Raw genomic sequence first — 27,691 nt, forward strand, 5'->3', positions numbered from 1 at the left:
GGAACCCCTCCACAAGATCATAGATAATACAGTTAAAACACTGATAATAAATGATATCTCAAAAATGGAATATGCAATCTAGAGTGATAATCAATGAATGGATGTGGGATGTTTTAATTTGCAGAATAAGGTCCGGAAAGCTGGCTCAGTTAAAAAAAAAGAAATTACCTTTATTCCAGCCTGTAAAGGAATGATGGAATGAATACCAGAAAACACGTTTTTTTCTACCATTAAAACCGCAAATACGTATGTCTTTGGACCATACGGACCACTGAAACCACACAACAATAGAAACACCTTTTTACTTTATATGGCTACATTTTAGCAGTTGCCCCTGGTTCTTCACTCTCATTTTATCTCTTTTTTTGGTCTCCACCCACTCCTGAGGGAAATGTCTACTGTTTAGTGCAATTTCCTATTGTTTTATTTTTTATAGATTTCTGTGTATCTGTAGAAAATCACGAAATAAAATTGGTCCCAGAAAAACTGAGGCAAATGTGTTCTTTCAAGCAGTCTACAAATATATACTATATATATAAATAAATGCCAAAATGATCATTACTGCTCTTGACTAATGGTAACAATGGTAACAAGTTACAAAACCCTTTTTTTTCTTTTTCTTGCGTACTAGCACTAAAACCCAACAGTTGCGTGCTTCTAAATGCAAATAAGGGCAGCCTGAATTTGTTTGGAACAGCACTTTTGTAAACAGGTCAGCCCCCCTCCCTCTTTTTTTCAACATAAGCAGCTGTACATTCTGCAAAACTTGAAGAAACCTTCTTGGTATCCAATGTGCATGTTTAATTGGGATGTATGTAATCAGTTTAGTTACCGTCACATTTTCTTTTATAACTTTAACCATTGTTTTAATTCACTTGTTGAAAGAACCAGTTTGGTATTAAATATATAATAACATGCTTTTGCCCTGTCTCCATATAGTTTTGGATACTGCAATGACCCAGTTTCCCAGTTGTAATCAATAGCGTTTCATCTTATTCAGATGATTCCATTTCCTCAGGACAGCTTATGGAGGGATCAATACCAGCAGGGTGAGGTCAGGTTTTACACTGGTGTTCGGGTTGCTCCACAGTATCAAAGCCTTTCAGCCGGCATTGGTTCAAATCGATATCTTCTTAGTATGCCTGGCATTTTCATGAAAGAGCCTGAAATGCAAAGGAAGACACACGATATAGAAATCTGTCACTCTCACAGGTGAGACTGGTGTAAGACTTGCATTGCATATGTACTGCAGTGTCTGCTGTAAAGGTTATAACTAACCCACTCTTGTATTCCTCATAGGTACTTTTAATCTTCCTCAATGTCTTTTCTGCTGATGGATGTCGGAGGAAGCCTTGGTTTACTGTGTGTCTCCGACTGCAATAATGCCCCAAGACGGTGAGACAAAGTTCAGTTAAACATGCCTTACACCGCTAACATAATAATTTGTGAAGTGTGTGATGCAATTCACCTTTTGTTCCCCTCTATGGGCGTCAGTCTTGTCCGGATCGATGGCATCAAAAAGACTTGATTTTGAATTGAAAATTTTGTGACTGGGCATACTCAGTGGATCAGTCAAAATATCATAGGGGACAGCAGGATGCTCCCAGGAAGAGGGGACATGGGTACTCCAGCCTTCACTTTGCCCAAAGGTCCCTGTGGATAGAGAAACATTTTTTTGCCAAATTGCTCAGCATGGTGCGCAAGGAATGTGACAGTTGAAACAGTACCCTCTTAAAATGTCACAATGTCTGAATCCATTTGAAATATTTTTTCTCTGCAGCAGTGCCCCACAGTGCAGCAGTGCATCTCACACAGAAAATGTCCATCATTATTTCCAAAGAATCAATTTCAGGTCACATTGGCTTGGGAAAAAAATGCCAAACCATTGCTTTTACATGGCCCAGGCACAACATGACATTTTCTCTTAACTGTATTTCAAAAAGTAGAAGAAAAAATATCAAGCCAGAAGGGAATTTTACTTAGAATACTTTTTGTCAGTGGGCTGAACTGATGATCACAAATGCATTCCAAAACTCAAGATAATTAGGAGTCTCTCAGTATGTAGATGGCTATAAGTGGGATCACACTGTTCCCTTGGATGTTTACTAGCATTTAAAGAAACATTTGGCACACACAGTGTATGAACATCAAGGCTGGACTACTCACTGGCAAAAGGGACAGCTGCTTAAAGGAATAGTTCAACATTTTGGGAAATACAAGCATTATAGATTGATACCACTCTCATATCTGCGTTGGGTATAATGTCACCTACATCTCTAATAAATAAATACATATTTTTTTAATTGTGGGTACATGATGTATAACTAAATGAATTTGTGTTATAAACAAAATATAATTAACACTCTAACCCAGTGCTTCTCAAATGGTGGGGCGCGCCCCCCTAGGGGGGCGCCGTGAGTTGTCAGGGGGGGGGGGGGGGGGGCGCGGGCTGCCTTGATTTCCAACTGACCAAAAAAAAAAGTGCTAGCAAGCGCGATGTGTGCTTGTGTATGGTCATATCCGCGCGAAAGGCCGTGATTTGCAGTAAATAAATGTCCACATGTGTCTCCAAGTGTGTAGGCTATTTTAAAAGATATCAAGCAAGTAGACTAATAATAACATTAATGAAGTATTGGTTATCACATCACAGAAGGCCTATTGGCCTATAATAATAATAAAAAAACACCACCTTAACTATGTTTACAGTTTAAAAATGTTTTGAATGAAATGGAAACCTCAGTGAATAATTTCCTCTTGTTTCTCTGTCCTGAGATTCACACAGACTGAGCAGTCTTGTTTAAATGTTACAAATTGAGCTAATAAACTTTTTTGCTGTAGAAGTTATCTCAGCTCATTTTTGTTATCTAATTTGATAATAAGGTGATTGTATGCAGAATGCTCGTGCCAGAAACTCATACAGTTTTTTGTACAGATAAATAAATAAATATTAGCAGGTTCTCAATAGTATTTAAATTTAGGGGGGGCGCGAAAAAAAATCTGTCTCCTGGGGGGGGGGGGGGGGGGGGGGGCATGACTTAACCACTGCTCTAACCAGTGGCCAGGTAGTATTGCAGTGTAGGGGAGTACTGGTTGTTTATTGGCTCTCTAGGCATAATAGAATCAAGCTAACATGTGGTTGCACTGTATTTAACTGTATTTAACAGTACTTCCCTGTCCCTGTCACCTTCAAGTTGAAGGTGACAGGGACATACAGGGAGTGGGAAGATTTTAACCCCAGAGTCCCCTACTCTAGTGGATTAATCCAGCCATGTGTTCCAAGAAAACTGAATGGAACGTGTCCATAAATAACATTTCTACCTTTATCTCTCCACCATGCTTAAGATAAATGGTATGTGCACAAACATTAATAATGTCTAGAAGGAGGGGACTGACGGTTGCAAAATGACACCCACCCACCTATGAATTCTCCACGCGCACTCCAAAGGCGCACAGTGCAGTCAGTTGACGAGGTAAGCACCACTTGATCATTGTCTACAATCTGCAAGCTGGACCAGAATAAAGAGACATGAGATGGAATGGGAGAAGGCATTTCTGGCATGGCACTCTAAATCATCCACTATGTTGGTACACTGTCTGATGGTACAGCGTCTCACCTCCACTGTGATTGCCTGTTTTAAGACCTTCCCACACACAGGCTCTACTACTCTTTGTTTAACTACAGCAGAAGGACGTTTATGCTGCTCCTGCTGCCACAACAACCCCATATACGTACGTACAGAGAATGATTGGTTCCACAATGTATGTATACCCATGGGGAGTTTCAAGTGTACAGATAGCAAAAGGTTAAGGAGGACACAACCCAAAGTCTTATTGGTGTCTGCCTGATATTTTTAATCTAAAGACAAGAAGACATTGTAGGTAGTTATGATACAACTTGTTGTGTATTCTACATACCCAGTTATTCTGCCAGTGTGAGCACGCCAGCAGTGGTCAGCTGAATAAACGTTTAAAAAACAAAAACACGATTCGTCATGCTCTTATAGACAGCATATTTTCTTATTTTCATTGCATGTAGGCTACTGTAGAATTAAACTCAATGTCAAGAAAGGATGTTACTAACCTCGCGGCCATTTTTGCTCAGGGGAAAACTTCTCCATGTTGTAAACATATATGTAACCGAATTGGTCAGCAGCGTACAGCAAAGTGTCCTTGTCTGTTTTAGCCAGTTTTGTAATCTTTTGTTCAAATCTAGACTGCAAGAATAATAATTAAAACAAATTGATGAAATAAAGAATTCTTCAATCATAGCACTCACAAATCACCAACAATTACTATTCATTATTTGGCCATGGTTTTTCTTCCGCTCAAACCAACAGAACAAGAAAGTAAAATCCAACCATAACCTTCCCTGCGGAAAGACTGACTTTGGCCAAGATAATGGTGCTTTTTGATACAACTGCATGATGAAAAGAAAGTAGGCTACATGAAAATAAGAGCACCTACAAATGTTTAGGAGCCATCGTAACAGAACACAAATGCACGATAGCAAGGCAGAAAATGTTGTCTTTGGGCTTCTTTTCATAGGGCATGTTCATATATCTATCAAATATTAAGAGTCCCTGCTTGCACTATAGCTGGAAGGTTGTTGCAAGTTGTCGAAAAAACTAGAACTAAGCAACTAAGAAACATTGCCCTGCAAGTGTTCTTACTGTTTAATCAGCAAATATGAAGGAAAGGGAAAAATTAAATAAAAACTTCAGTCATATCTCTTCATATCCAAAAGTGAATCCAAGAGACGTTAGTGAGTAAAGATATCTTACAGCTCTGAAGCCGCCCAGAAATTCTCCTCCATGGTGCACGCTCCACAGATTTATACAACCTTTAAAAAGAGGAAATACATAACTAACAGTGTATTAAAAGACATTGCAGAGGGTTGTAAAGTGCAATCATGCGCTGTTATTAGTGCTGTTCATAACACTGACCCATGGCCCCAGCCGACAGGAGAGCTGCAGCCGAGGAGAACTGCTGTAAGTTGGGGCATTTTAGGAAAATGAGGCTTGGGACACTTGTATCCTGTCCTGTGTAACAGAAGAAAAAAAACATATGCAAGTTTCACATCATTTCAGAGATTTAAGTGTATATATTCACCGCTCATCTGTGAAATCACCTTGAACATTTTGGTGAGGGCTGACAAACTGACACTGTATCCGTCCAGAAACCACGTTCCACACAATGATCTCGCCGTCGTAGCTGCTGGTGGCGAGGAGGGATGGGGGACTGTGCGCCACACAAAGGATGTCTTCCTTATGGCCATGTTTCTGAGGAGAGACAAAGCATGAGTCTCTCTAAAGAACTGCTGGATAAAACAGTGAACTGATTTCAAGGCAAAATTAATTTGCAGCTTCTGTGTTATCACTCTCTCAGCAATTGTGGAAAGGTGCAAAGTTTCTACACTCTGTTCATTTTAAAAAGAAATTGTGTATTCTAAAATAGTAGCAAAAGTCTAAAAGGGTTCTAAAAGTACAGATCAAGTTTAGACTTTAAGGAATCAGGAAACTTCTTATTTGCTTTTTTGAGTTATGAAAAGATTTACAGGCGACCAATCTCATGTCTTAAATGTGTGATGCTTCTTTAAATAGGTTGTCTTACCACAACAACTGGAAACAAGGACAAACCATTTTTTCTTCTTCTTTTTTTTAAAGATATGTATTAAAAGTGTAAGTGATCTGAACGTTATTTTAATATATTGCTTATTTTTTTGGATTGTGCCAGGCTGGCTGTTTCCCCAATTTCCCAGTCTTTGTGCAAAACTAAGCTAAATAGCTACTGGTGGTGGCTTATATTTATAATTTTTACAGACCGGAGAGTAGTTACAGTATATATTTTCTCATTTAACATGCTTAGAGAATAAAGAGAATATGTGCAATTCCCAAAATGTCCAACTATTCCTTTAAACCTTATTAACGTAGAAATGATCAAGTGAACGTCACCAGTCGGTTTCAAGAGAAAACTTCAAGGAAAATGTCTCTCCGAAGAAGCCTCATTAAACAGCTCAGAGGAAAATGTCTCCACTGCTTTCAAACCACCTACCAATGTCAAAGAGTTGTCACTGAAGTCTTGATTTGGCGCTATACGGTGCTCTGGCCAAGTGTGTCACACATTTTGAATCAACAACTGACTTGATGTGAAAACCCTGAGCCGAGCAGACAAGCCAAACATTACTCCTACTCGCTGTACTTCACACACTTCTTAAAACCCATTCATCTTGTGTGCGCTTTATGTGCTTATTTCTCTGCAGGAATAATTTGCTCAGAGCGTAACTGCCAAAAAGCAACTACAGAAAAATCAGAGAAAGCAGATGGCACTTTTTTGACTCAGGCACTGGTGAGCGAACTCACTGTAAAAATGTATTTCCAAGCCTATTCCAAGCCGAACTATTTAGAACTGAACTGGGCCATGTTTTACATTTTTAATGAGATGTAACACAACACTGACCATCTGGAAGGAACAGCAAGATTCAAAGTTAACCCTGGGCTCGAGGAGAGAGACCAATATACATATAACAACCCATTGATCTTTATCCTGCAGGCCATTAACGAAAAAACTATTTCAAAAGAGGGCTCTGTAGATAATCAAAGGGTTCACTTTTCTTACTGGCCACTGTACCACACTCTTGCTGCTCTGTTTATAATGGGCCTCTTTGGGAGGGGGGGGGGGAGTGTAACCACCAGCTAAGAGAATGATGAAGGAAATGGAACTCAGCGTCGCCTCCTTCAATAGATCATACACAGAGACATACAGTGTTGGTGGGAATCAATTTCCCCCCTCCTAAAGCTCACGTAGATAGAGAACTGAGCCCTGCTTACCTCATTATACACCTAAATCAAATAAAGGAACTGTTTGAACAGCTCTGAGAGCATAAGGCTGTGTCCATTATTGCACTTGGATGTCTTTCATAAGGATCTGAAAGTGGATGAAAGCAGAGTAACGTGTGTTAAAATGTATCACGTATATAGCCAAAAAAGGAATTCAGTTTTTAGTGGACTATTCCAACAGCAATTTGAGTCATTGCCATTAATATACAAGATGCTCAGATGATAAATCCAAACAATTTTTGGTGATCCACTGTTGCCACTGTCAGGTCAAAAAGTTAATTTTGTCCAATACCTTGGTTTACGACCAAGTAAATTCAACAAAAAGAAAGACACACATTAAAGTAATGTTATATTGTCCCTGTGAGCATGTTAGCATGCAAATAAAAGCATGGTAGTCTAAATGAGGGGTTATCAAATGAAATGACTTCAAATGAGGTACTTATTAAACATCAAATCAACTCTGACAAAATTATCAATAGTGAAAAGGAAAAATCCCTAAGCACATCTATGGTGTTGGTAGCTATTTGACGTGCCTTGCATTACAACACTGAGAAACTTTAGACGAGATTCTTGATATCAGTTTTATGTGGGAGTGACAAATCACAGGGGATAAAATATGGAAGTAATTCTATAAGAGACTGTGGTGGGAAGTGTAGGCAGGGCATGTGTTGCACTGCACACATCCCTGTGTTCTGAACTGAGTCAGTAATAAAACCATTGTCCCGTTTCAGTGACAGCTCTGGAGCAGAACCTGACAGGTACACTGACAGGTCAGTGCTTGGCTGATCTGGGAAATAAACACAGAGAAAAGCTATTTGATCTGAGGACATCAACAACGAAGTGTATGGGAGAAAACGTCACAAAAAAAATTGAGCGTTACATATTGTATATTGCACTGTATAAATGAGTATATAATAACACTACGGGTCCAGGGGGATGGCACATTTATAAAAAGAAACTAAATAAACTCAAAATGATCTCATAGAAATTCTCCCGACTGAAAGATGGAAAAAGGAAAGGTGAGGAATAAACGGCAGACAGGCGGGATGGCTGGTGAATCCCACTGCTTGAGTTAAAACATTTCTGCAGGCGATGCTGCACAGCAGGGCAGAGATCAGGGAGCTTTGTTACCTCTCTGAGCTTTCCAGCCAGTCAGCAAAATTCTCAGGACCAAAGAAGACAGTGTCCTCTGTGTGTCTGTGCAATATGAACACAACCAGCATGGAAGTTTTTTCATCTGCACAGTCCTATAGGTGCACCAGTGACGGGAGGGCAGAGCAGGGACAGAAATGGCCAAACACCTGGAGTATACAGTATAGCGCAATGATTAGTTGGTGTAGTAACGAAATTTTAATGGTGTATTGCAGTCAATCTGGAGTTACTTTAACTATTTTAGAACTACTGGGGATAACCTGTAGTTAATTTTAATCTGATTCTGATGGCTGTCAAATAAATAGAATGGAGTAAAAATCACAATATTTGTCCCTGAAATGTAAAAGAATAGTAATATAAATTGACATAAAATGTGTAAGTAAAGCACCTCAAAGTTGTACTTAAGTCCAGCAAAGAGAAAGTTCCGAATTTCTTTCGATATTTTTGTGAAGAAAAAAGTTATTGAAGGAACAAAACAAATACATATTTTTTTGCCATGATGTCTATAAATAAATAAACAATGCAGTAATTGAATAACCAGCACACACTGTGCACTTGCCGCATGTGGTTTTTGTCCGTGCTTTCAGTTCACAACAAGAGGACCCAATTTGTCATTTTTTCCACTTTCAACACAAAAGGCTTTACTATCTATGAAAGGAACAATAATGATTGAATCCATCCGAGGCTTCTATCGCTGTGATCTAGTTGGCCTGAAAGAAATGTCGCATTGGGAGGAAATACAAACTCTCAGTCGGCGTCTGAACCCACTATTATTTATTTTGGTCTGCCTGAATCTCTTTTCTCAAAGTTGTTGCCAAGAGAATTTTCTGCTCATTAATCACCAGATCATCCTGCCATGAAGGCTGCGGCCTCTGGACACGATGGAAGTCCTCTGGTCTGTCCTGAAGAATTACAGAAGCAAAGTCAGTGAACAGGGCATGTTTTAATCTTAATATTAATATATTCCGTTATGTTTGCTTCATAAAAAATATTAGCTGATAGAATATCCTATTAGCACAGTAACACGCACATTATTATAAACCAGACATCGCTTTCAGCCAAAAATATGCCTGCTTCCTTCTCAATTGTCTGGTTTTATAATGGAATTCAAAACAGGCCATGTGTGGCGTGAGCTACAAGAATATATTTTTTTTGCTGTTTCAGAATTCAGCTTTTAATAACAATGTAAACAAATGCAAATGGGTTGCAACACGATGGAGATATGAAGGAATTGGAGAAATAATTGGACTGGGATTTCTGAAACTCGACTGACAAATAGCACCTAGAAACTGAGGTTTTCTTTTATACTCACTCACTGGGTATATGTCAATCTTCTGGTCCCGACCGACAGACATCACATAGCTTAGAACAGAAAGTGCACAAACTCAACACGGGCTGAAATCCATACAGAGTCAAGAAAATGTTGCCACATGTCACAACCGTTACTTACCAATTCCTGTGAACCTTTAGAAATATGCAGTCGCACACCTCGCGACATTCGCCATCTACAAGAAAGATTGGAAGTGATTTTTCCACCATTACTGGATAATGTAGTTATTACATTTTTTTGTTTTGTTTTGAGGAAGTGATAAACATTAACTATACATACCCTTCTTTAGAGTCTTTAAGCACTGACCATTGTTGAAGTTCCAGAGCTTTAAACACCCATCTCTTCCGCCTGTGATGAGTCTACAAAGACAAACACATACTATAGGCTACTGTAAGGAACCAGAGTCTTTAATACGTTAATAACAAGTGAACATTTTCAGAAGCTGCTTCATGAAGTGTATACCTCCTGCCTTTTGGGTCAAAAGTCATGCACGTGATGGCAGACTGCTCACATGTGCCGCCAAACTCAAACATCTGACGACCGGTGTCAAAGTCCCACACTTTCACCACCTAAAAACCAGGAGAGTTTTGGCTTGATTACATGCTATGATGTCACTGTTAGACACTGAATGACTGGATTCATTTGGCAGCGTAAATGCGGCAGAGTTGGTTGCTTGCTTCTCTGATGATAAAATCCTAATTTACTCACAGATCCCTCGGTGCAGCTGACAACTTGACGGAACTCCTCACTGTAGCCGCAGCACGCTACAGGCTCATTATGAGAGACAGTCAGACGCCTATGAAGCTTCGGTCTGTGGATAAAACAAAAATAAATCCCAATGAATAACAGGGGGATGAATACCAAGGAGCTGTAATCAAAGAAAGACAAAGAAAAAAAACTTATAGCATGTACTGTATCTTTTGGGTGAAAGTGGGATGTATAATCCCCTAACAAGATCTTCTCTCAAATCTTCACTATCATTAGCTGTATTTTCTTCCCCTCAGAACTTCACAAACCATCGCCCTTAAATTAGTTCAGCGGAGGAATATTTTCAGAAGTCATTGTGGTGGCAGATATTGCATATGATATATCTCTGGACTCAAATGTTGGAATGCTTATTAATGCAATAGGAAACATTGTTTGTATCTTGTATAGACTTATAAGTATAGTGAGATATATTGTATGTTGTTTAATTGTAAACTGAAATGTAGATTCCTCAAATGCGTATCCAACAAACCACTCAGACGGGCCACACCTCTTCTATTGTCTTATGCTCAGAACTCCCCCTTCTGTGTCTTCAAACTGTCCCCCCCACCGTCCCCCCCTCACATGACTGGCCAATTGAGAGCATTGCATTGTTGTTATGGTGAACTGAAGCCATTGTTGTTGCCAGGATAAGAGACCTGAGCCCTGAACTGTTCCTGGCCATTCTTCTCAGAAAGTCATCGCGGGGCTTGCTGGGTTGGGCTGGATGGAACATGAAGCCTCTGTTGTTTGATTGAATACTCTTTTGCTTGATTATTAAATACTCTTTGCTTGATTATTACAGCCTTATGATCTCACTCTCTCACCACATCATCTTCAGAGTACATTGGATTCTATGATGAATAAAGCACAAAGGCATGGCAGCCAACCTTATCTTCAGGGAGAGCACAGCCATGCAGTCTGCAGCAACGTAAAGGGATTTCATAGCAGGGGAATACGAGCATGCAGATATGTCCCCATGAATCCCGCTTGATTTGTGGTCCGCGGTAAACAGGCAACATTGGTCATGAATATCCCAGATCTGAAATGAGAACAGGCGATAGAATAATTCACATAATTTACTTACGTAAGGAAGTAAAGACTTTGTTATAGGTAAACATCCCGCATTTAAAATTTGACAGTGTATTAACAATAAGTATTAACAATAACATTTATTTCAAGTATCAAATGTACTTCCTTAAGTTTTTCATGCAGAATGGCTTCTCTCAGATTTCTGTATCACTGGATCATTGTTATATAAGCAGCACTGAAAGATTGTTGCTGCTTGAGGTGGGCCTAATGTATTTTATGAAATTATTAAATCTAGATGTGTGTATAACCTTAATCTGAACAGCAACTGGAGCTGACAAATAATGAATAGTGAAGTACAAAAAGTAAAATAGTATACTTCAGTAAAAAGTGGCATAAAGGAAAACTAAGGTAATGTAAGCATGAAAACATGTCTCTCAATATTACATTTAAAACATCACAGAAGAATCACAATAATGAGACATAAGAAAATGAGTCATGATGACTCACTTTCACCGTGCTGTCCACAGACACAGAGAAGATCTGACTGTCCTCCGAGCAGATGCAGAGGTAGACGATGGGAGCGGAGTGGCCTCTCAAGATACCAGTTGGTTTCCTAAAAAGAAAAAGAAAACAGAACCAAGATGAGGTGGCCTTTTCAGCGAGTGTTTCTCAAAGAAAATCCAACTGAACTTTTGGTTCCTTACTGGCATGAATACGGGTTCCACGTGCGTATGAGTCTGTCCATGCCTCCAGTCACCAGCAAGCTGTGCTTCTGACACAGGTCAAAAGCCTTGACACCTTTGTGAATGGTGAAAACCCTCTGGTCACATGATGCCCGGGGCTGTGGAGTCCAGCTCAGGTGGACCTTCTTGGTTTTGCCTTCATAGCAGGCCTCTGTGATGTCACTCAACTGCTGCTCGGCATCGGTCAGAGGCAGCACGCAACCTCAAGAAGGAAATGAGAAAAACAACATTTGATTACCAGGCAACAGGCATCGATCAAAACATGATTTTGAAGCCAGGGACATTTATCTAAATAAATTGAGCAAGCTGGCAAGTGGACATGCCCACGTGCATCTGACTCTCTCTCTCTCTCTCTCTCTCTCTCTCTCTCTCTCTCTCTCTCTCTCTCTCTCTCTCACACACACACACACACACACACACACACACACACCACGCTTGCATTGATTGGGCGAATTTGTAATAGATGTGTCATCAAGAGTCATGCCGTGAAGCTCTCCTATCAGACTGCCTAATGTTGAAAGACCAGTTTAATGACTGTACATTGCCAATAATAAAAGTCTTGGATTATTTTTTCATAAACCTGATGGTTTTGAACATGTAAAAAAAAATTATTACAAAAAAAAGAAACAAGCCAAACAAGTAAAAGTAAATATAATAAAGTACCTATAACGAGAGACGAAGATTCTTCGTTTGATGAGGAGACAACGGCTTGGAAGCTGTGAAAATATTTTGCCTGAATTTAGAGAGAAGAGTTAGTTTGCTCAGTCTTTTTCAGGATTATCTGTTCACAATGTCACATCATTTAACTAAAGGTAGTGTAACACCGCCTCTGCAGATATTGTAAATTGTCACCCGACTGAACTTCAAAACCTATTCCTTTGTGAGGAGTGTGTACATTCTTGTGAAAGGGTAAAATATCACCTGTGTTACCCAGTCCTGATGAACTTTCCATCTGACAAAGGTCACATTTGGAGAAAGCACTGCATTGTCCATCGCTATGTTGGGTATACTTTCAAGCTTTGGTAATTTATTCCATAATCTATAAAATAGAAGGAGTTGAAATGAACAGTCAAGCCTGACGGTGGTAACGTTTCTCTGAGACGAAGCCTCACATACGTACTGATCATAACCATGTCTTTGATTGACAGGTAGCCTATGGGAAGCAAAGGTATAATTTTCCACCACATCTGTGTAATGGCTGTGTCAATACGACTCTCCACCGCGCTGTTATAGTTCAAAGAGCCCATTCCACAATAACTAGAACAAAATGATTGCTAGGTCTCAACTGGCAAATTCATGCAACACGTCAAACTAACATACGTGTGTTATCATCCTGAAAGCTGCCACATTAAAGCAAAGAAGAGAAAATAAAAAGGTTAGAGAGTTTTTTAAAATGGTGTTGGCCACAAAACAATGCCCTAAGATTCACTGGAAAAATGTATTCATACTATACAACACAAACAGATTCCCAAAGGTTTGAAGCCTAGGCAAGTTATCAAATCAAATGGTTTTACAATTGTTTTAAATAAATCAAAATAACTCTCACTGTGATCTGAGATAAAAAATATATATATTTCTGTTATACTGCTATGTACAATAAATCTGCCTATAAACACCCAACATTTCAGAGTTTGAATCAATATTCTAATACCACAAATGAAATGTTATGTTTGAAGTGGAGAAGGAGTAGGAGGATTTAGTGCAAAGATGAAATACATTTTTTGCAAAATAGCCTTGACCTTTAAGAAAAAATGTAAGAAAGGAAATTACAATGTTCATCTTATTTGTTTGAGTTGCAATAATATTGTATGAATGCAAATATAATCTATTCTTACTCACAGTATTAGAAAAATAAGGATCCAATCAAACCATTGTGATTCTGAGTCTGATGCGGCAGAACCGTGCTGTGACTGCTAAGGGTACTCAGTAGAGAGTCCCAAACTTTTCACTCGGGAATCACTCAACAAACTGCAACTGTAACTCACTTGTAGGATATATTTCTATGTCAAGTTTTCTTCGACACATTTATTTTGACCATCCTTTAAGGGATGGTTCAGTATTTTTAAAGTGGGGTTGAACGGATATTATAGTTTTAGGGTAGCATATATATATGTGGAAGAAAAAAGTTTTTCTTCTGGCCCCCTCTGCAACAATAAAAGGCTGACTTCTGCTACAGTGACGTCTCCCTCAAACTCCTTAAAATGACTGAGCTGACCCCAATCTCCATAAGGTAACACACTAACTATGCCTTAGTAACACATGCAACCCCACTGACACTTACAACATTTATCCCTTTAAGTTCATGATCTGGGAGTGAAACTGGTAAGTCCACTGATTTTCTGCCAATGGTCTGTCTCCAACTTTCCAGATTTATTCAGTAAAACAATCTTTGACTTTAAGAATCTGGTACAATATTGCTTGAGAAGATGCTACAAAACAAGATCCAATTATGCTGTTACACCTTTATAATGTGTTTATGACATTGATGGCATTTAGTGTGATGGTATATTGAACAATATAAATAATATTGATAATGTAGTAAGACATTTACCTGAGCGTGTCTCTAACAGACGATATTAAGATGATAGACAAACATCCCTGAAACACAAAACACACAAATTAACCTCTGCCAGTCTTCATTTAAATAGGATATAAGGATTCTTGTTTCATGAATAAATTAGGTTTTTAACCAAATGACCAACCTCAGTGTCTCCATACAGAATACAACATTTATCAGGGCCAGTGTAACTATGAGGAAACACAATCATATGTGTCAGGATTTATTGTGACATCTGGAAGATTATGTCAATTTGCAATATTGTTGCTCACCCATAGTCCAGCGTCAGAGGCACTGTGTCTAGTGCGTTGATCTGGCAATAAGGCTCCAGAGTGGAAAGCTCATAAAGTTGGATCTCTCTGTCCCTGCAAGATGAACCAAGAAATGCATAGTAAACCAATCAAAAACTGTGTGGATCCTGCAGTTAACAAGAGCGCAAAATGTACTCGATAATCTGGCCTTTAAGGCATTTTGTTAAACCTCGTCTCAGATTACCCTGTTCCGATCATCAGCTTGTTGTACTCGGTCATCAGAGTGAAATCACTTGCCCACTTTGACTTCCTGTTTGCAGGTCCTTCATTCTGTAATAAACAAAGTAATATGTTAAAAATAAGTGTAAATATATAGACAAAGTAACACTTGTTTAATTTGAGGATGCTTTGCAATAAATACCTGTAAAGACTATGTTGTGTATAGTCTTTCTGTTTTTTTGTTGTTGCCATATATCACTGAATATAGTATTCATGTAATTTATCCTTACGACACATAGGGAAGTGTCATATATTCTAAATTTCCTTCGGGATCAATAAAGTATCTATCTATCTCTCTCTCTATCTCTCTCTCTATCTATCTATCTATCTATCTATCTATCTATCTATCTATCTATCTATCTATCTATCTATCTATCTATCTATCTATCTATCTATCTATCTATCTATCTATCTATCTATCTATCTATCTATCTATCTATCTATCTATCTATCTATCTATCTATCTATCTATCTATCTATCTATCTATCTATCTATCTATCTATCTATCTATCTATCTATCTATCTATCTATCTATCTATCTATCTATCTATCTATCTATCTATCTACAACAAGGTCCGACAATGGAACACACTGTAATTTACTGTCAGAGTATTGTCACGCTCTCATGCTGATGCTGTAAATACTCACTAGAGCACCAAATGTGTATTCATCAGCAACAAGAAAGTCCCCAACAAATACACTATGTACTCCTGTTTGAGATAATAAATAAAGTGGAAATGACCTGTTTCATTTATGATTTATTCCTAAAGAGTGTCAGTATATGAACTAATGGGCTGGAAGCTGAGTGCCACAGACAATGTAGGTATAGTCACAAAGTATTGAAATATGGACACATGTTTGATTTAGTCTTTTCACTGGATTTGTTAACCATTAAAGAGATACTGAATGACACCAGACTTCTCCATAAAGAATTCAGGTTAATGTCCAAAAGTCAGACATACAAACATGTCTTTGGTGTCCAGTGCTTTGAGTTCAGGGCTCCAGCAGCAGACAACCCCGTCTTCTCGCACTGTGACAACGGTGCCATCGTGGGTGGAGTGGATGTTGACGATTGGAACGGCGTGACACGACGTCTTAACGGCTGGCAGAGTGAGAGCCACCTGCTTACTGCGTCTTTCAGTTTCCTGCTTCTCTTTATACTCCTGCAGCATGTGTGTGCAGAACTCACCCTGCAAAACATCCCTTTGTGTTAGGACTGCTAATGTTCAGGCAGTCTTACCCGCATGTCGATGGTCATGCATTTCTTTAAAATGGTTACATGAGCAAATGTGTTGAGCAAAACGTCAGAGGTTCTTAAAAAAATAATAATAATCCTTGTATTTTACAAATGTTTAGTTAGCCAAAAAAGCTGATTCTTATCGTCATTCTTTATGAAGGATAATTATTACAGTTTTTCTCAGTTGCTTTGGTGCTTTTCTCAGATCAGAATGAAAATTCTCATAACTATTAGTTCAACCTCCGCAACATTTAGTCATTTGAGCACATCATAGTAGCAATTTCTCCTTCCTCTGAACAAATTGCAAATGCTTTTGGACATGTATCAGTTGCTTTCATACAATTATCTGCTGTTTTATAACATTGTCATTTGCTTATGTCATGTCAGTCAAAATGAACTATACTTATGGATGCTGAATAGTCGTTCCCAATAAAACTAATAGTCTTCATTTCATTGCTTGAGTCATTACATACAAAATTGTTGAACTAGTTATCAAATTCTGTCAAGCACATTTATACCTTTCTTTATCATTTCTTCCTGGAAATGTCTCCTAAATTGAACAATTGCTCTCAGGTGGACTTCAGCTTTCACTCACGAGGAGGTGTGTAACTGCTGTGCAAATGTTAATAGTGATGTGAGAAAAGCACCAAAGCGACTGAGAAAAACTGTATGTATCTTCTCACATGGTCCTCAAAGATATTTAATATTTGTTTCATTTTATATCATAGCATTTTTTCCGGAGGGGTTTTGAATGTAACAAATATAGATTAAATGGGTGTTTTGAGTCTGGAAAATGCACAGAGGACGTTGGTAATATGATTTTGAAAAGTGTGTGTGTGTGTGTGGGGGGGGGGGGGGGGGGGGGGGGGGGGCTTGTCCTTCCCATCCCCAGCAGAAATTAAGTCTCCTATATGAGAGCAATTGTAAAATTACTTCTTCAACTCTTGCATTCAAAAAACAAATACTACTCCGATGATACACCATGTGTCTGTAAATATCTTCTGATCGCTTCTTTACAAACGTAAGAAATGTGAGTAATGTTTTCAGCTTTTCAATCCAAACACCCTGAAAATATTGGTTAACTGTCAAGATGCAGAAAAAAAACACCGAAAAGATATTGAAAATTAAGTCCAGCATAAAAAGTCAATACCAATGTAAGCTATTACGTGGGAAAACATGGCTTTTGAGGCAGCAGAAGACAAATGGCTTAGTGTACAGTCAACTTGGCACTAGAAAAGCTGATTTAGCCTGATTCATTGTGTTCGATTACACTTGCTGCACTAGTCCCCACTGAATTACTGTTGCCAAAATAACCCTGCCATATTTCATAGTGGCCTAACTTTTGTTACTGCAGTTCCTTGGTGTTAGCATGCATGGGAAAGTGTAATAACTGAGGCAATTCTCCTCCACCGAATAAAAAGGCTGCATGCTCCATAAGAAACACATAAGAATCTTATCTCACCCATGAAATCCTTCCTTGGCCCGAATAATCAATCTTCTTAAATAAGCCTTGGATCTGTGCATTGCTCTGTGAAATTCAAAAGAACAAAAGAATAAGGCACAATGACACTTGTTGTAAATTAGTCAAGTAATTGTAACGGCTCGTCCTTAATTGCAAAGAGGCAAGAGACACAGACAACACAAGGATGAGAGAACTTCAGAGAGAGAGAGAGAGTAAGATATAAAGAGAAATGTCACCCTGTCTTACCGTCTTAGGCGAACCCAAACACTTCTTCACTATACGTCCAAAATTCCTCGCATCAATGGATCTCAAACCATTCATTTCACATTCCTTGTACAAAGAAAAATAGAGTAAAATTTGTCAGAAAGGAATAACCATACTGTCAGTTTGTGTGTGTGTGTGTGTGTGTGTTAGTGTGTGTGTGTTTATACAGTAGGCCTACCTCAAATGCTATGTTCAGTTGCTGGAGGTTGTCAAGTGATATCGTATCATCTATCTTCAATAGAGGGAAAAAGGTGACATATGAAAAGTGAACATTGAGCAGTAAAACCAGAAATTAAGTTTAACTGGGTTTTTAATGTGTCATTAATTTTTTCCGCACCAGTCAACTCAAATCCACTCACCAGGCAGTTTGTAAAGTCTGACTGCTAAAAATACAAATCGATGTATGAGATATTAACAGTGTCAATTTTACAATGAACACAATGATTAGGGCTCCACCTCTGAGTACTATTGACTTACTGTAATGTCCACTACAAGCCACCGTTGGTAATGACATGTCCCAGAGATGCTCGCAGAAGGCCAGATGAGAAGCCTGCCTTATGTATTAAAATCCTCTTTTTCACTTTCCACGGTTCCCTAGCAACGGGTCCTTGATCCATGACACTCTTTGATCTACGTTTAATAAATAACAGGGGATAAACAGCCTAATTCCTCAAGGGTGCAAACAGGGTCGGGGTTTTTCCCCCCGACGGTATCTACTGAATAGCAGGGATAATTGCTTAACCATCCGGGGTGATGGAAGTACTGGAAGTGTTCATATGACCTCGGATCCCTTTATTAGAGCCACATAACTTTGAACTCCTAGGCCTGTTCCAACTAATCTGTCATGGCACATTTGCTCATTACATTAAGTGCGAGAGTTTGACTGACTGAAACCCACCAACTTTTTACATCATCATCGTTCCTGTCAGCTTGAAAGCTTGAATTTCGAATCAACTGGGGAAACATGAAAGCAGTTGGCTCAGCATTCTGTGTTTGTTTTATACTTTGGCCCAAAACTTGGCCATCCCGGGCTCTGGGGAGGGACGTTTTTCACTGCTGCGCTGTCAGGCTGTGACTAAATTGAGCATCAACTTGATTTAAAATGGCATTGTTGGCATCACCTCACATTCATCCTGCTGCTGATGATATGTGTTTCAGCTGTAGTTGGAGTTGAGGCACTTTGGTAAGCGTCTGTAGACTGAACTGAAGTGTTGCAATGTAATACTCTAGTGACACCCTGAGGCTATAGGCAGCAACTTTAAGAATGTAGTCGGGCCATTGGGAAAAACGTTAAAATAATCTAGGACAACTTTTGAGATGCAGAAATAGGTTGAAATAAGTCCCATTCACTTTTTTCAGATACACGTTCTCAAAATTGTACCTTGAGGCTGCGAGTTGAGTCGACACCGTTGTGTTGTCGTCTCAAGATTTCAGCCTTATCTCCATGAGTGATGGTGTGTCTTCTCCTGTTCCGTTTCAGCTGCTCTCGGATCAACCATTCAGGCTGCTCTCCTGTGTCCTCGCTGACACCCATTCCTCTAGCTGGAGCTGGGAAGTCATCTGTGACTTTCTCTGGCCTGCGACTCGGCTCAGAAGGGTTTCTCGCTCTCTCCCCTGCACTCCCCAGCTCAGAGAGGATGCTGCAGGGTTATGGATGTTATTTTAGTTAAATGCACTGCTTTCATAGTGTTTCATTGTTATTATGGGTAAACGTTTAGGCGTTTATTAAAAGTATTTCAGGACGGTATTGCATCTTTACTTGACTCCTAGTACCCACGTTTTTTTTTCAGTGTGCCGTGGAAACCACACATAAATCAATTACATCTAAGAAATGTAATACCAGGTGACCTTACTTCCTGTGTTACATGGTGACTGCTCAGTGCTGCCGCATAAGGCAACTCAAGCACCATGACAACAGTAAACTTTTCTGATCAAAACAGAAAAAAAGCAAGGCAAGGCTGCAATCAGGATCCCATTATCTTTTATCTAAAGCACTTGGTATGAAAAGGTAAAATCAGATTGAATTTGTATGAAAGGAGATTTAACACAAACATGTGATTTACAATGTTAGTAAGGAGAGTATAAGACAATTAACAAATTACCTGGTCCCAGGTTGGGTTTCTAATCTTCCTGAAGCTGAAGAAGAGCGGACATTTTTCCCCAGTGGCATCCTCGTTAGGTGGACCACCTTAAAGGTTGATGCCACGTAAAAAGCAGAGCGTAGAATGAAGTGCAGCACATTTCCTTCAAATAGGAGTTAATCAGTGACCTCACTTCAGCCTATACCTGACACTCACTCTAGCATTACACCTGATCTAACCCATGGTAACTAAGAAACCAGGAGTGACAACTGAGACTACAAAACTAAAGACAAGACACCACACTGACAGAGAGAGAAAAGGCTTAGTCACCATGTTAATTCTGGTTGAACACCTGCATTGCTTACTTAGACTCTACTTCCTGAGAGTTCTCAGGAGGAACAACATCCCCCAAAAACTGCTGGTGTCCTTCTACCGCTGCTCAATAGAGAGCATCCTGACCTGTCTGTGTGTCTGGTTTGCAAGCTGCATGGTGGCACAGAGGAAAAGGCTCCAGGGGGTCATAAAGGCAGCACAGAAGATCACTGGCTGCCCTCTTCCCTCCCTGGAAGAACTGCACAGCTCCTGCTGCCTCAAAAAGACAAACTCCATCCTGAAGAACACACAAACTGTTTGAACTACTGCCATCAGGCAGGAGATACAGGTCAATGAAAACAAAAACAAACAGACTACAAAACTGTTTTTACCCAACAGCCATAACCTCACTAAATGTAGCTAAGACTAGGGCATAGTTGTGACACATTTGTGTAAAGAACATTTATGAATGTAGCCTAGATGTTGTGTGGGTGTGTCTTATGTCTTGTGTCCTATGTGTTCCTTTTTTAATGCCTATTAGTTGACTATTTTTATAGTTTTAATTTAGTTTTAATTTATTTATTTATGGATAGTTTAAGTTTTCTTCTTCTCACCCCTTGTTTCACCCCTTTTCGAACAGGTAAAGCAAGTGTAAGACTGTTTATTTTCATTTGTGGTTTTCATTGTGTGTAAATATTACTTTGTTGTAACTGTCCACTTGTTTCATTTATTTTATGTTTATTATTGCTTTTTAAATTTTTTACTTGTTCGAAATAAAAACATTTTCAATTCAATTCAATACATTGTAATGAGTGAAATCATTTTCTCATAACAGATGTTTTTGCACTTTACACGGACTGCACTTAATTTCGTTGTACCTGTTACAATGCCAATAAAGATATTGTATTGTACTTGAATCAGTTAACTTTTGTGGCAGTTTTTCCATTATCTCTCATACTGGCATTTATACATGTTCATGTTCTACCAGGGAAATTAATAAATTAAATATAAAAGATAATTCATTTGGAAAACATCATTTCACAATGCAAAAAAAATTTAAAGTTCTGCTGCTGGTGATATTAAGTGGAGACAGAACCCATTGAGTCAAAGCAACTCAATCCTGTCTTGTTATCAAACTGCAGACTGATAATGTCAGATATCAGAATATGGGGGTGATGAAACATGAAGGCAGAAAAATATATTTTTTATCTGGCAGCGATTTTTAATTTTCACAACACACAAGTTCCACACACAAAAATGACAGAGCAGCTGAATTCTGCAAGACACTTTAATGTAATTCAATGTATATTACATGATATTATTATGACATGACATAATCAGGTAGGTCCTGGCCAGCTTGATATATACTCCGGTGAGCAGGAACTTTGCACAACGGCTGGAAGTTTGTTCACCTTGTCCCAGTCATTTGGATACAAGTCTTTGCTCGATAATGTTTTTACAGCTTCCTTTTCTGCAAAGCCATAAGACATAGAATATTAATTAGGCCAACTTGTCCGTCAAAATTCAAATGTGTAAGCAACCAGTTAAAATGCTCAAATATTCAAAGGGATTAGTTGATGCTAACCCTGCTGAGGTAAAATCCTGTGTAACTGCTGGGGTCCTTGGGCAGTAGAGACTTTACAACACGTCTGACATCAGTTACTCTCTTACCACAAAATCTGTCGTAGTTTGTCAAATCTGGTATTTCATGCTGTGTGCGGACATGCTTCTGTACAGCTCGAACTGCGACACACAAAGGATTGAAATCATTAGACTTTGGTGAATTACGAGAACCCCTTACTGTGTGTGTTTTATATCATACACTATATTCAACGACAGGCACCTTTAGGATCTGTGTTGTGGCCGTGGAGAGGGTGATTATCCAGAAGTTCAGGTGTTGGCTTGCAGAAATTATCCCTTGTGTCTTTGTCACTGGAGAGTGGCCCTTCACACCTGCTGGGCAAAGGTGAAAGTCTTCTGTCTGGAATATTATTATGATCATATCCTGTCAAACGTATCGCACAACAAAAAGGAAAATAAGCTGCAGAGAGAAATATTCAGATTTTGGTTATGGGTTTGATTTGGACATGAGTGAGTGCTTGGATGATAGTTCAGCTGTTCTGACACACTTCCATACACACAAGACTTAATCAACGTACTTGTTTTACCTTGCGGCACACCCATGAAGTCACATCTATAGGTGGAGCGGTACTGGGCAGTCAAGGCCTTACGGATCTCCCCCTCAGACGGTGAACATTTCCAAGGGAAGCTGACATACTCAGAGCTTCTTGCCGCGTCCCTGGGCACCCTCCACAACATGAAAGACTTGGGGAAAATAGTTTGATTTAAGGGTTGTCGTACACTGTGAGAGGTCAAGCATGGCATACAACTACATGTAAAATCCAGGGCTAACACAGCCTTAATAGCAACCTGACTGGGATGCGGGTTGTTCCTTCTCTGCCCAGAGGCTGTTCCTGTGCGAATACATTCAGGTTTGCAGGCTGGCTTCCAGGTAAAATCCTTATGGTACACCGTGGAACCAAAATGTCTAGATTTTGAATAGGAGTCTATCAGTGAAGTTGATGTCGGGCACCTACATATGCATCAACATAAAGAGGAATGATTACACACAGACAAACACACAAATTGTGCATGTCTAATCAGAACTTAAGCCTGAAAGCCAGTGGATAGATCTTACAGCAGAATAACTGCAGCTGAGTTTGGCCGATAGACAAATTGTCTCCTATTAGATGTTTCATATGGATCCCGCCACTGTCTTCCCCCTGCAAAAAAATTAAAATAAATAAGGGCTAATTAGATAGTTACCCTGGGTTCTGAAAACACCAGTCACTCCAGGCGACTACAAATAATAATAGGGTGCCACATTTCTCTTTGAATATTCTTTTTCAATCAATGCCAACACTGAAAGACAGTAAACACATAAGGGTTCACATCAGACTTTCTCTGTAACAGAGGAAAGGTTTTGTGTTTTGAGTTGAAACGTTCATAAAATACATTCAAATTGTTGTTTTTTGGTAGTCTAGCAAAGGTAAAGAAATATGTAGACCTCTGTTTTGATACCTTATCCTTTCTGATACTTTTTGTATTTGCATTTTCATCTCTACTAAAAAGAGAATGATGATATATCTTAACTTTTTTAATTATTTTTTTAAACAGCAATGTTCAGAGAGACTTCCATTTGAAAGCGTAACCTGAACTGAAACTGCAACCGTGAGGGAGAAGCCATTGCCTATACATACACATGCCCACAGCAGGTAGGAACCAAAATAACTAGAGCCGAAGGTGCATCAACTGGGAATTTAAATGTGACACATACAATAATATTAACAAGTATAACTACATGAGTAATTGTATCAAATCCAGACTAAGCAAGAATTAAATTAATAATTCTGTGAAATTATTCAAACTAAGAATAGCCTACACAGTAATATGTACCACAGTCTATTATATAACCTAGCATAATTAGCTGAACCATAACACATTAGGCTATATGGTAAACAACTTGGCACAAATGAAAGTTCAGTTTAATCAGTTTAATTTACTTTCCGGTGAGTTAAAAAGTTCTATCAATCTTCACGTAATCCTTCGTTTAACATTACCTTTGGCTGCCATTGTTGTTTTGGTATCTTTTGTTATGGTTGTTTTCAGTGTAATGGAAGCCTCTCCATTTCCATTTCCAGATAAAAGTTCACTTCATGGATGGCTTGATGAGATGTGTAATTAACAACTAAATGTGTTGAAATAAGTGTTGCTTCCAGGTTTATCTGTGCACATACAGAGCTGGTCCCAGCATGTTTTCTAGACTGTGTGGTTATGAAGACATAGCCTACAACAATTGAATGGGCACTGTGAGCAGCTCAGCGGGGGAGATGCTTCATTAAAAATGCAACATTGCCACAGATGCCGTATTTGTGTCTGTTTCTAAAAAAACTAATTTTAACCTACAATTACTTGCTTTAATCTTCAACTCAATTTTCAGAAAATTACTGTTAATTTTACTCCATGGCATTTAGGCCTACAGGGCTATGTGACAGTTGTGACTGGTTGTGCAGATGGAATGTGTATGATAAATCTGTTTGTAAAAGATGGTAGGCCTATATTAGGCTAAATGAGCTCAAATCCTTGCGTACAATATGCTCCTTTTATTTTTTATTTCTCTTTTTGAAATGTATACAGGTAGACCTATGTAAATGTATTTAAACCTTTTGAGAAGGAAATTATACAGATCATTCTAAAGTAATTCACACTTCCCAATAAATAGAAACTTAATTAAAAATTGCTCCACTTTGACCAGCAACAGCATTAAATGCAATCGAAATGTCATTGCACAAATATAATAATACCACAAGCCTATAGCAATAAAGCACTCAACATTTAGTTTGCTGACTAGTCTACTTAATGGGGTAAAGGATATGGGCAGTTATGCAACCACTCGCTTTAGCACGTTTAGGCCTTTTATATGGCCTACTATCTATGGTATAGGCCTATTTCTAATCTAAACTTCCCTCTACATGCATGCATCAAGCATTTCGTTCAAATAAAGGCGTTGACGGTTTATTATTTCAAGTTTAGCGCCGTCGCCCCTTCTTGTTTTGAACAACCAACTGCAAAACAAGCAGGGCTGAGACAGCCAGTGTCCAATGAGATACAGCGAGGGGCTCAGAGTAGCCAATGTCCAACAGTCGGAGGCCAGCACGCAGGATAAACACAGAGGGATCCTTGTAGCCGAAAGAGCGCGCGCACTGACGGAGCTTCTTGTCCCATTGTTTAAGACGTACCGACGCACAGCTGGCCTACCGTAGCGTTATAGTGGTAAGCAGAGTGAATGTAATTGTATGAACACAGCCACTGTGTGAGTACATACCTGTTATGAGTGAACGAGTTGGCTTTAATGTTGTTTTGCACAGTATACATTGACAATCGGCGTTGTAACGTATTTAGTTGGCGTGACTGAGCTAAAAAAAAATATATATGCTAACGCAGTTATAAAACCGCAGATGTTAAATCAATAGTCCTGCAAAGTAAATGCGAGTTACGTGGTCAAATAACGGTGACACGATTAAATGATAGTCAAAACAAAGTGCGATCACCAAGGTCTATGGGTCTACCAAGCAAGTACCAACAACTACGTTCAGTTAGCGTTGCGTCCGCTAGTCTGCTAACGGCTAGCAGTGAGCTAACTCCTATAGCATGACAATGGTGTCGCCTGGTTTGGTCGAGCTGTTTTTTTTTCATCATGTGGCAGGAAGGTGATGCCCGTGCCAAGGAAACCTGGCTGCGGCGATGCCAGCTAAGATCTCCGCCACTTACAGCAACACATTCAACTTAAATAATTTGTCTATACAAGTCGTTGCGTTTTAATACGAGGCCGACTAATGGAGTGTCTCAAAACAGTCCGTTAGCCATTGTTAGCATGTAATGTAATCAGCCATTTTTAATAGTCATTTCATAAGGAGGAGCCAAGCTAGCCCGCTCGAGCTACACAAAGCAAGCGCGAAGCCATAATGGCTAACAGCTAGCGAACAATCAAAAGGCGGAGGATGCTAGTGCTAATTTATTAAAATGCAACCCCCAAGCTGGTTTGCCACACACGGTAAATCAATTGGAGGCTAATGTTCATAGCTATTTTAACGCACTGTTCTGTGCATGATTAGCTCTGTGCTGTGTTACTGCACATATGCAGGGGGTATAGTAACGGAAAAATAGTGTTTATTAAAAAAAAAAAAAAAAAATTGGCCCTCTACATACAATGGATAATTTATCATTCATCCCAGACACCCCCATCCCCCTCCCGATTTAAACAATAGATGGAACTGACAAAGCAGGAGGCAGACAATTAAGAGGGGATATTTTGGCATTGCCACTGCTTTACTAGATATGGAAATATTTCTCCTTAATTAAATGCATTTTCTTCTATTTTTTTTTTAAAATTAGTAAATCAAGACAAGATGGGAAAGGATCCAAGGAAGCCGAGGGGCAAAATGTCCTCCTATGCCTACTTTGTGCAATCAACGCGAGAGGACCACAAGAAGAAACATCCTGGTGCCTCTGTCAACTTTTCAGAGTTCTCCAAGAAATGCTCTGCGAGTTGGAAGGTAAGAATGCCCTCAAAAATATGTACATTTCTTTCTTACATTTTTATTCTATAGATTAAGATTGTTAACTGCTTATATTTTTCCAAAAAAGGAAATTACACCGAAAGAGAGGAGCATGTTTGAAGATATGGCCAAACAAGACAAGGTGCGCTATGAGAAGGAAATGCAACACTACATTCCCCCCAAGGGCACGAAGAAGAAGCGATTCAAGGACCCCAATGCCCCCAAGAGACCACCGTATGTGCCATCATCGACCTTCTCCACACTGTTTGTTTAAATAACTTATAAGTGCAAAGTGAAATATGATGTCTCTAAACACTGACACATTTTGTTCCCCACAGGTCTGCATTCTTCATTTTCTGTGGCGATTTCCGCCCCAAGGTAAAAAGTGAGTGTCCTGGACTCACTATTGGAGACACAGCAAAGAAGTTGGGAGAGATGTGGAATGGCTCCTCTTCAGAGAACAAGCAGCCGTATGAGAAGAAGGCTGCCAAGCTGAAGGAGAAATACGACAAGGTGAATGCACTTCGAGCCTTTTTTTTTTATGTCCATCTCCTTTACTTTGAAGAATGTAAAAGCAGGTATTTCTGAGACACTAAACGCATTTGTTGTGCTTTCCACAGGATATCATTGCCTATCGTACAAAGGGCACAGTGGAAGTAGCAGCAGCCGCTCCAGCAGATGACGACGATGATGACGACGACGAAGAGGAGGATGACGACGACGATGATGAGGATGATGAATAAACAGCATAAGGAAGGGACCTGAAGTTTTGTTTATGCCATATAACCCCAGTATACTCGATTCACCATCTTGAAACATAATTAAGACTGAACAAGAACATGTGTATATTTAATGTTTTTAAGATGTACAGTGTTATTCTCTTTTATTTTGTAAAGTTAACACTACATATCTTACGTTTGAAATTTTCTAGTGGTAGTTCTTTATCCCTGCAATGTTCTGTAACAAATTAGGAGGACTACAAAATCCGTATGACATTACGTAGTCTTTAGGTGTTGCAACTCAAAAATTTGATTTCTGAGTTGGTAGTGTATTCTTTTATTTTGAAAAATATTTTTTTATGTGCTGTCCCAATGTCTTTTTATTGTTCTTTAAATACCACTCTAATATCCAATGCAGCTGTCGAAATTCAAGAATGTCTTCAATAAAGGTCGTTTTTTTTTTCTAATAAATTGTTTTCTTAATTGTGTAATTGCAACATCTCCAAGATAACCCATCAAAGACCCAACGTGTGAAAAGTGGAGCCTATCAAGTATATGCATGAATAATTCAA

General features: G+C 39.1%; 3 protein-coding genes across 3 annotated transcripts; 1 reads left to right on the forward strand and 2 right to left on the reverse strand.

The window, feature by feature from the left end:
* Nucleotides 1–1,151: 1,151 nt before the first annotated feature.
* Nucleotides 1,152–20,058, reverse strand: wdr95 (WD40 repeat domain 95; the record flags this gene model as incomplete). The annotated part of the gene is made up of 28 exons (XM_080024748.1): nt 1,152–1,163; nt 1,469–1,653; nt 3,418–3,506; nt 3,916–3,955; nt 4,082–4,214; nt 4,782–4,840; nt 4,944–5,039; nt 5,129–5,279; nt 8,831–8,890; nt 9,305–9,350; nt 9,439–9,493; nt 9,598–9,677; nt 9,781–9,887; nt 10,027–10,129; nt 10,953–11,104; nt 11,602–11,707; nt 11,799–12,039; nt 12,501–12,570; nt 12,759–12,876; nt 14,389–14,435; nt 14,540–14,585; nt 14,667–14,759; nt 14,890–14,975; nt 15,888–16,115; nt 17,625–17,690; nt 17,871–17,954; nt 19,270–19,528; nt 19,991–20,058. 28 exons carry the CDS (start codon nt 20,056–20,058, stop codon nt 1,152–1,154), a joined length of 2,880 nt encoding a protein of 959 aa, XP_079880874.1.
* Nucleotides 20,059–21,618: 1,560 nt separating this feature from the next.
* tex26 (testis expressed 26) lies at nt 21,619–25,236 on the reverse strand (the record flags this gene model as incomplete). The annotated part of the gene is made up of 7 exons (XM_080024749.1): nt 21,619–21,752; nt 21,953–22,024; nt 22,125–22,286; nt 22,450–22,606; nt 22,712–22,874; nt 22,980–23,064; nt 25,167–25,236. Coding segments are annotated over 7 exons (843 nt in total), but the record flags the coding sequence as incomplete, so codon positions are not given.
* hmgb1b (high mobility group box 1b) lies at nt 24,917–27,590 on the forward strand. The gene is made up of 5 exons (XM_080052793.1): nt 24,917–25,114; nt 26,237–26,397; nt 26,489–26,634; nt 26,739–26,913; nt 27,021–27,590. Exons 2-5 carry the CDS (start codon nt 26,251–26,253, stop codon nt 27,141–27,143), a joined length of 591 nt encoding a protein of 196 aa, XP_079908919.1. The 5' UTR covers nt 24,917–25,114; nt 26,237–26,250; the 3' UTR covers nt 27,144–27,590.
* The last annotated feature ends 101 nt before the right edge of the window (nt 27,591–27,691 follow it).

Source organism: Ammodytes marinus, assembly GCF_949987685.1.
Source record: "Ammodytes marinus genome assembly, chromosome: 3".
Lineage (NCBI taxonomy): Eukaryota > Metazoa > Chordata > Actinopteri > Uranoscopiformes > Ammodytidae > Ammodytes > Ammodytes marinus.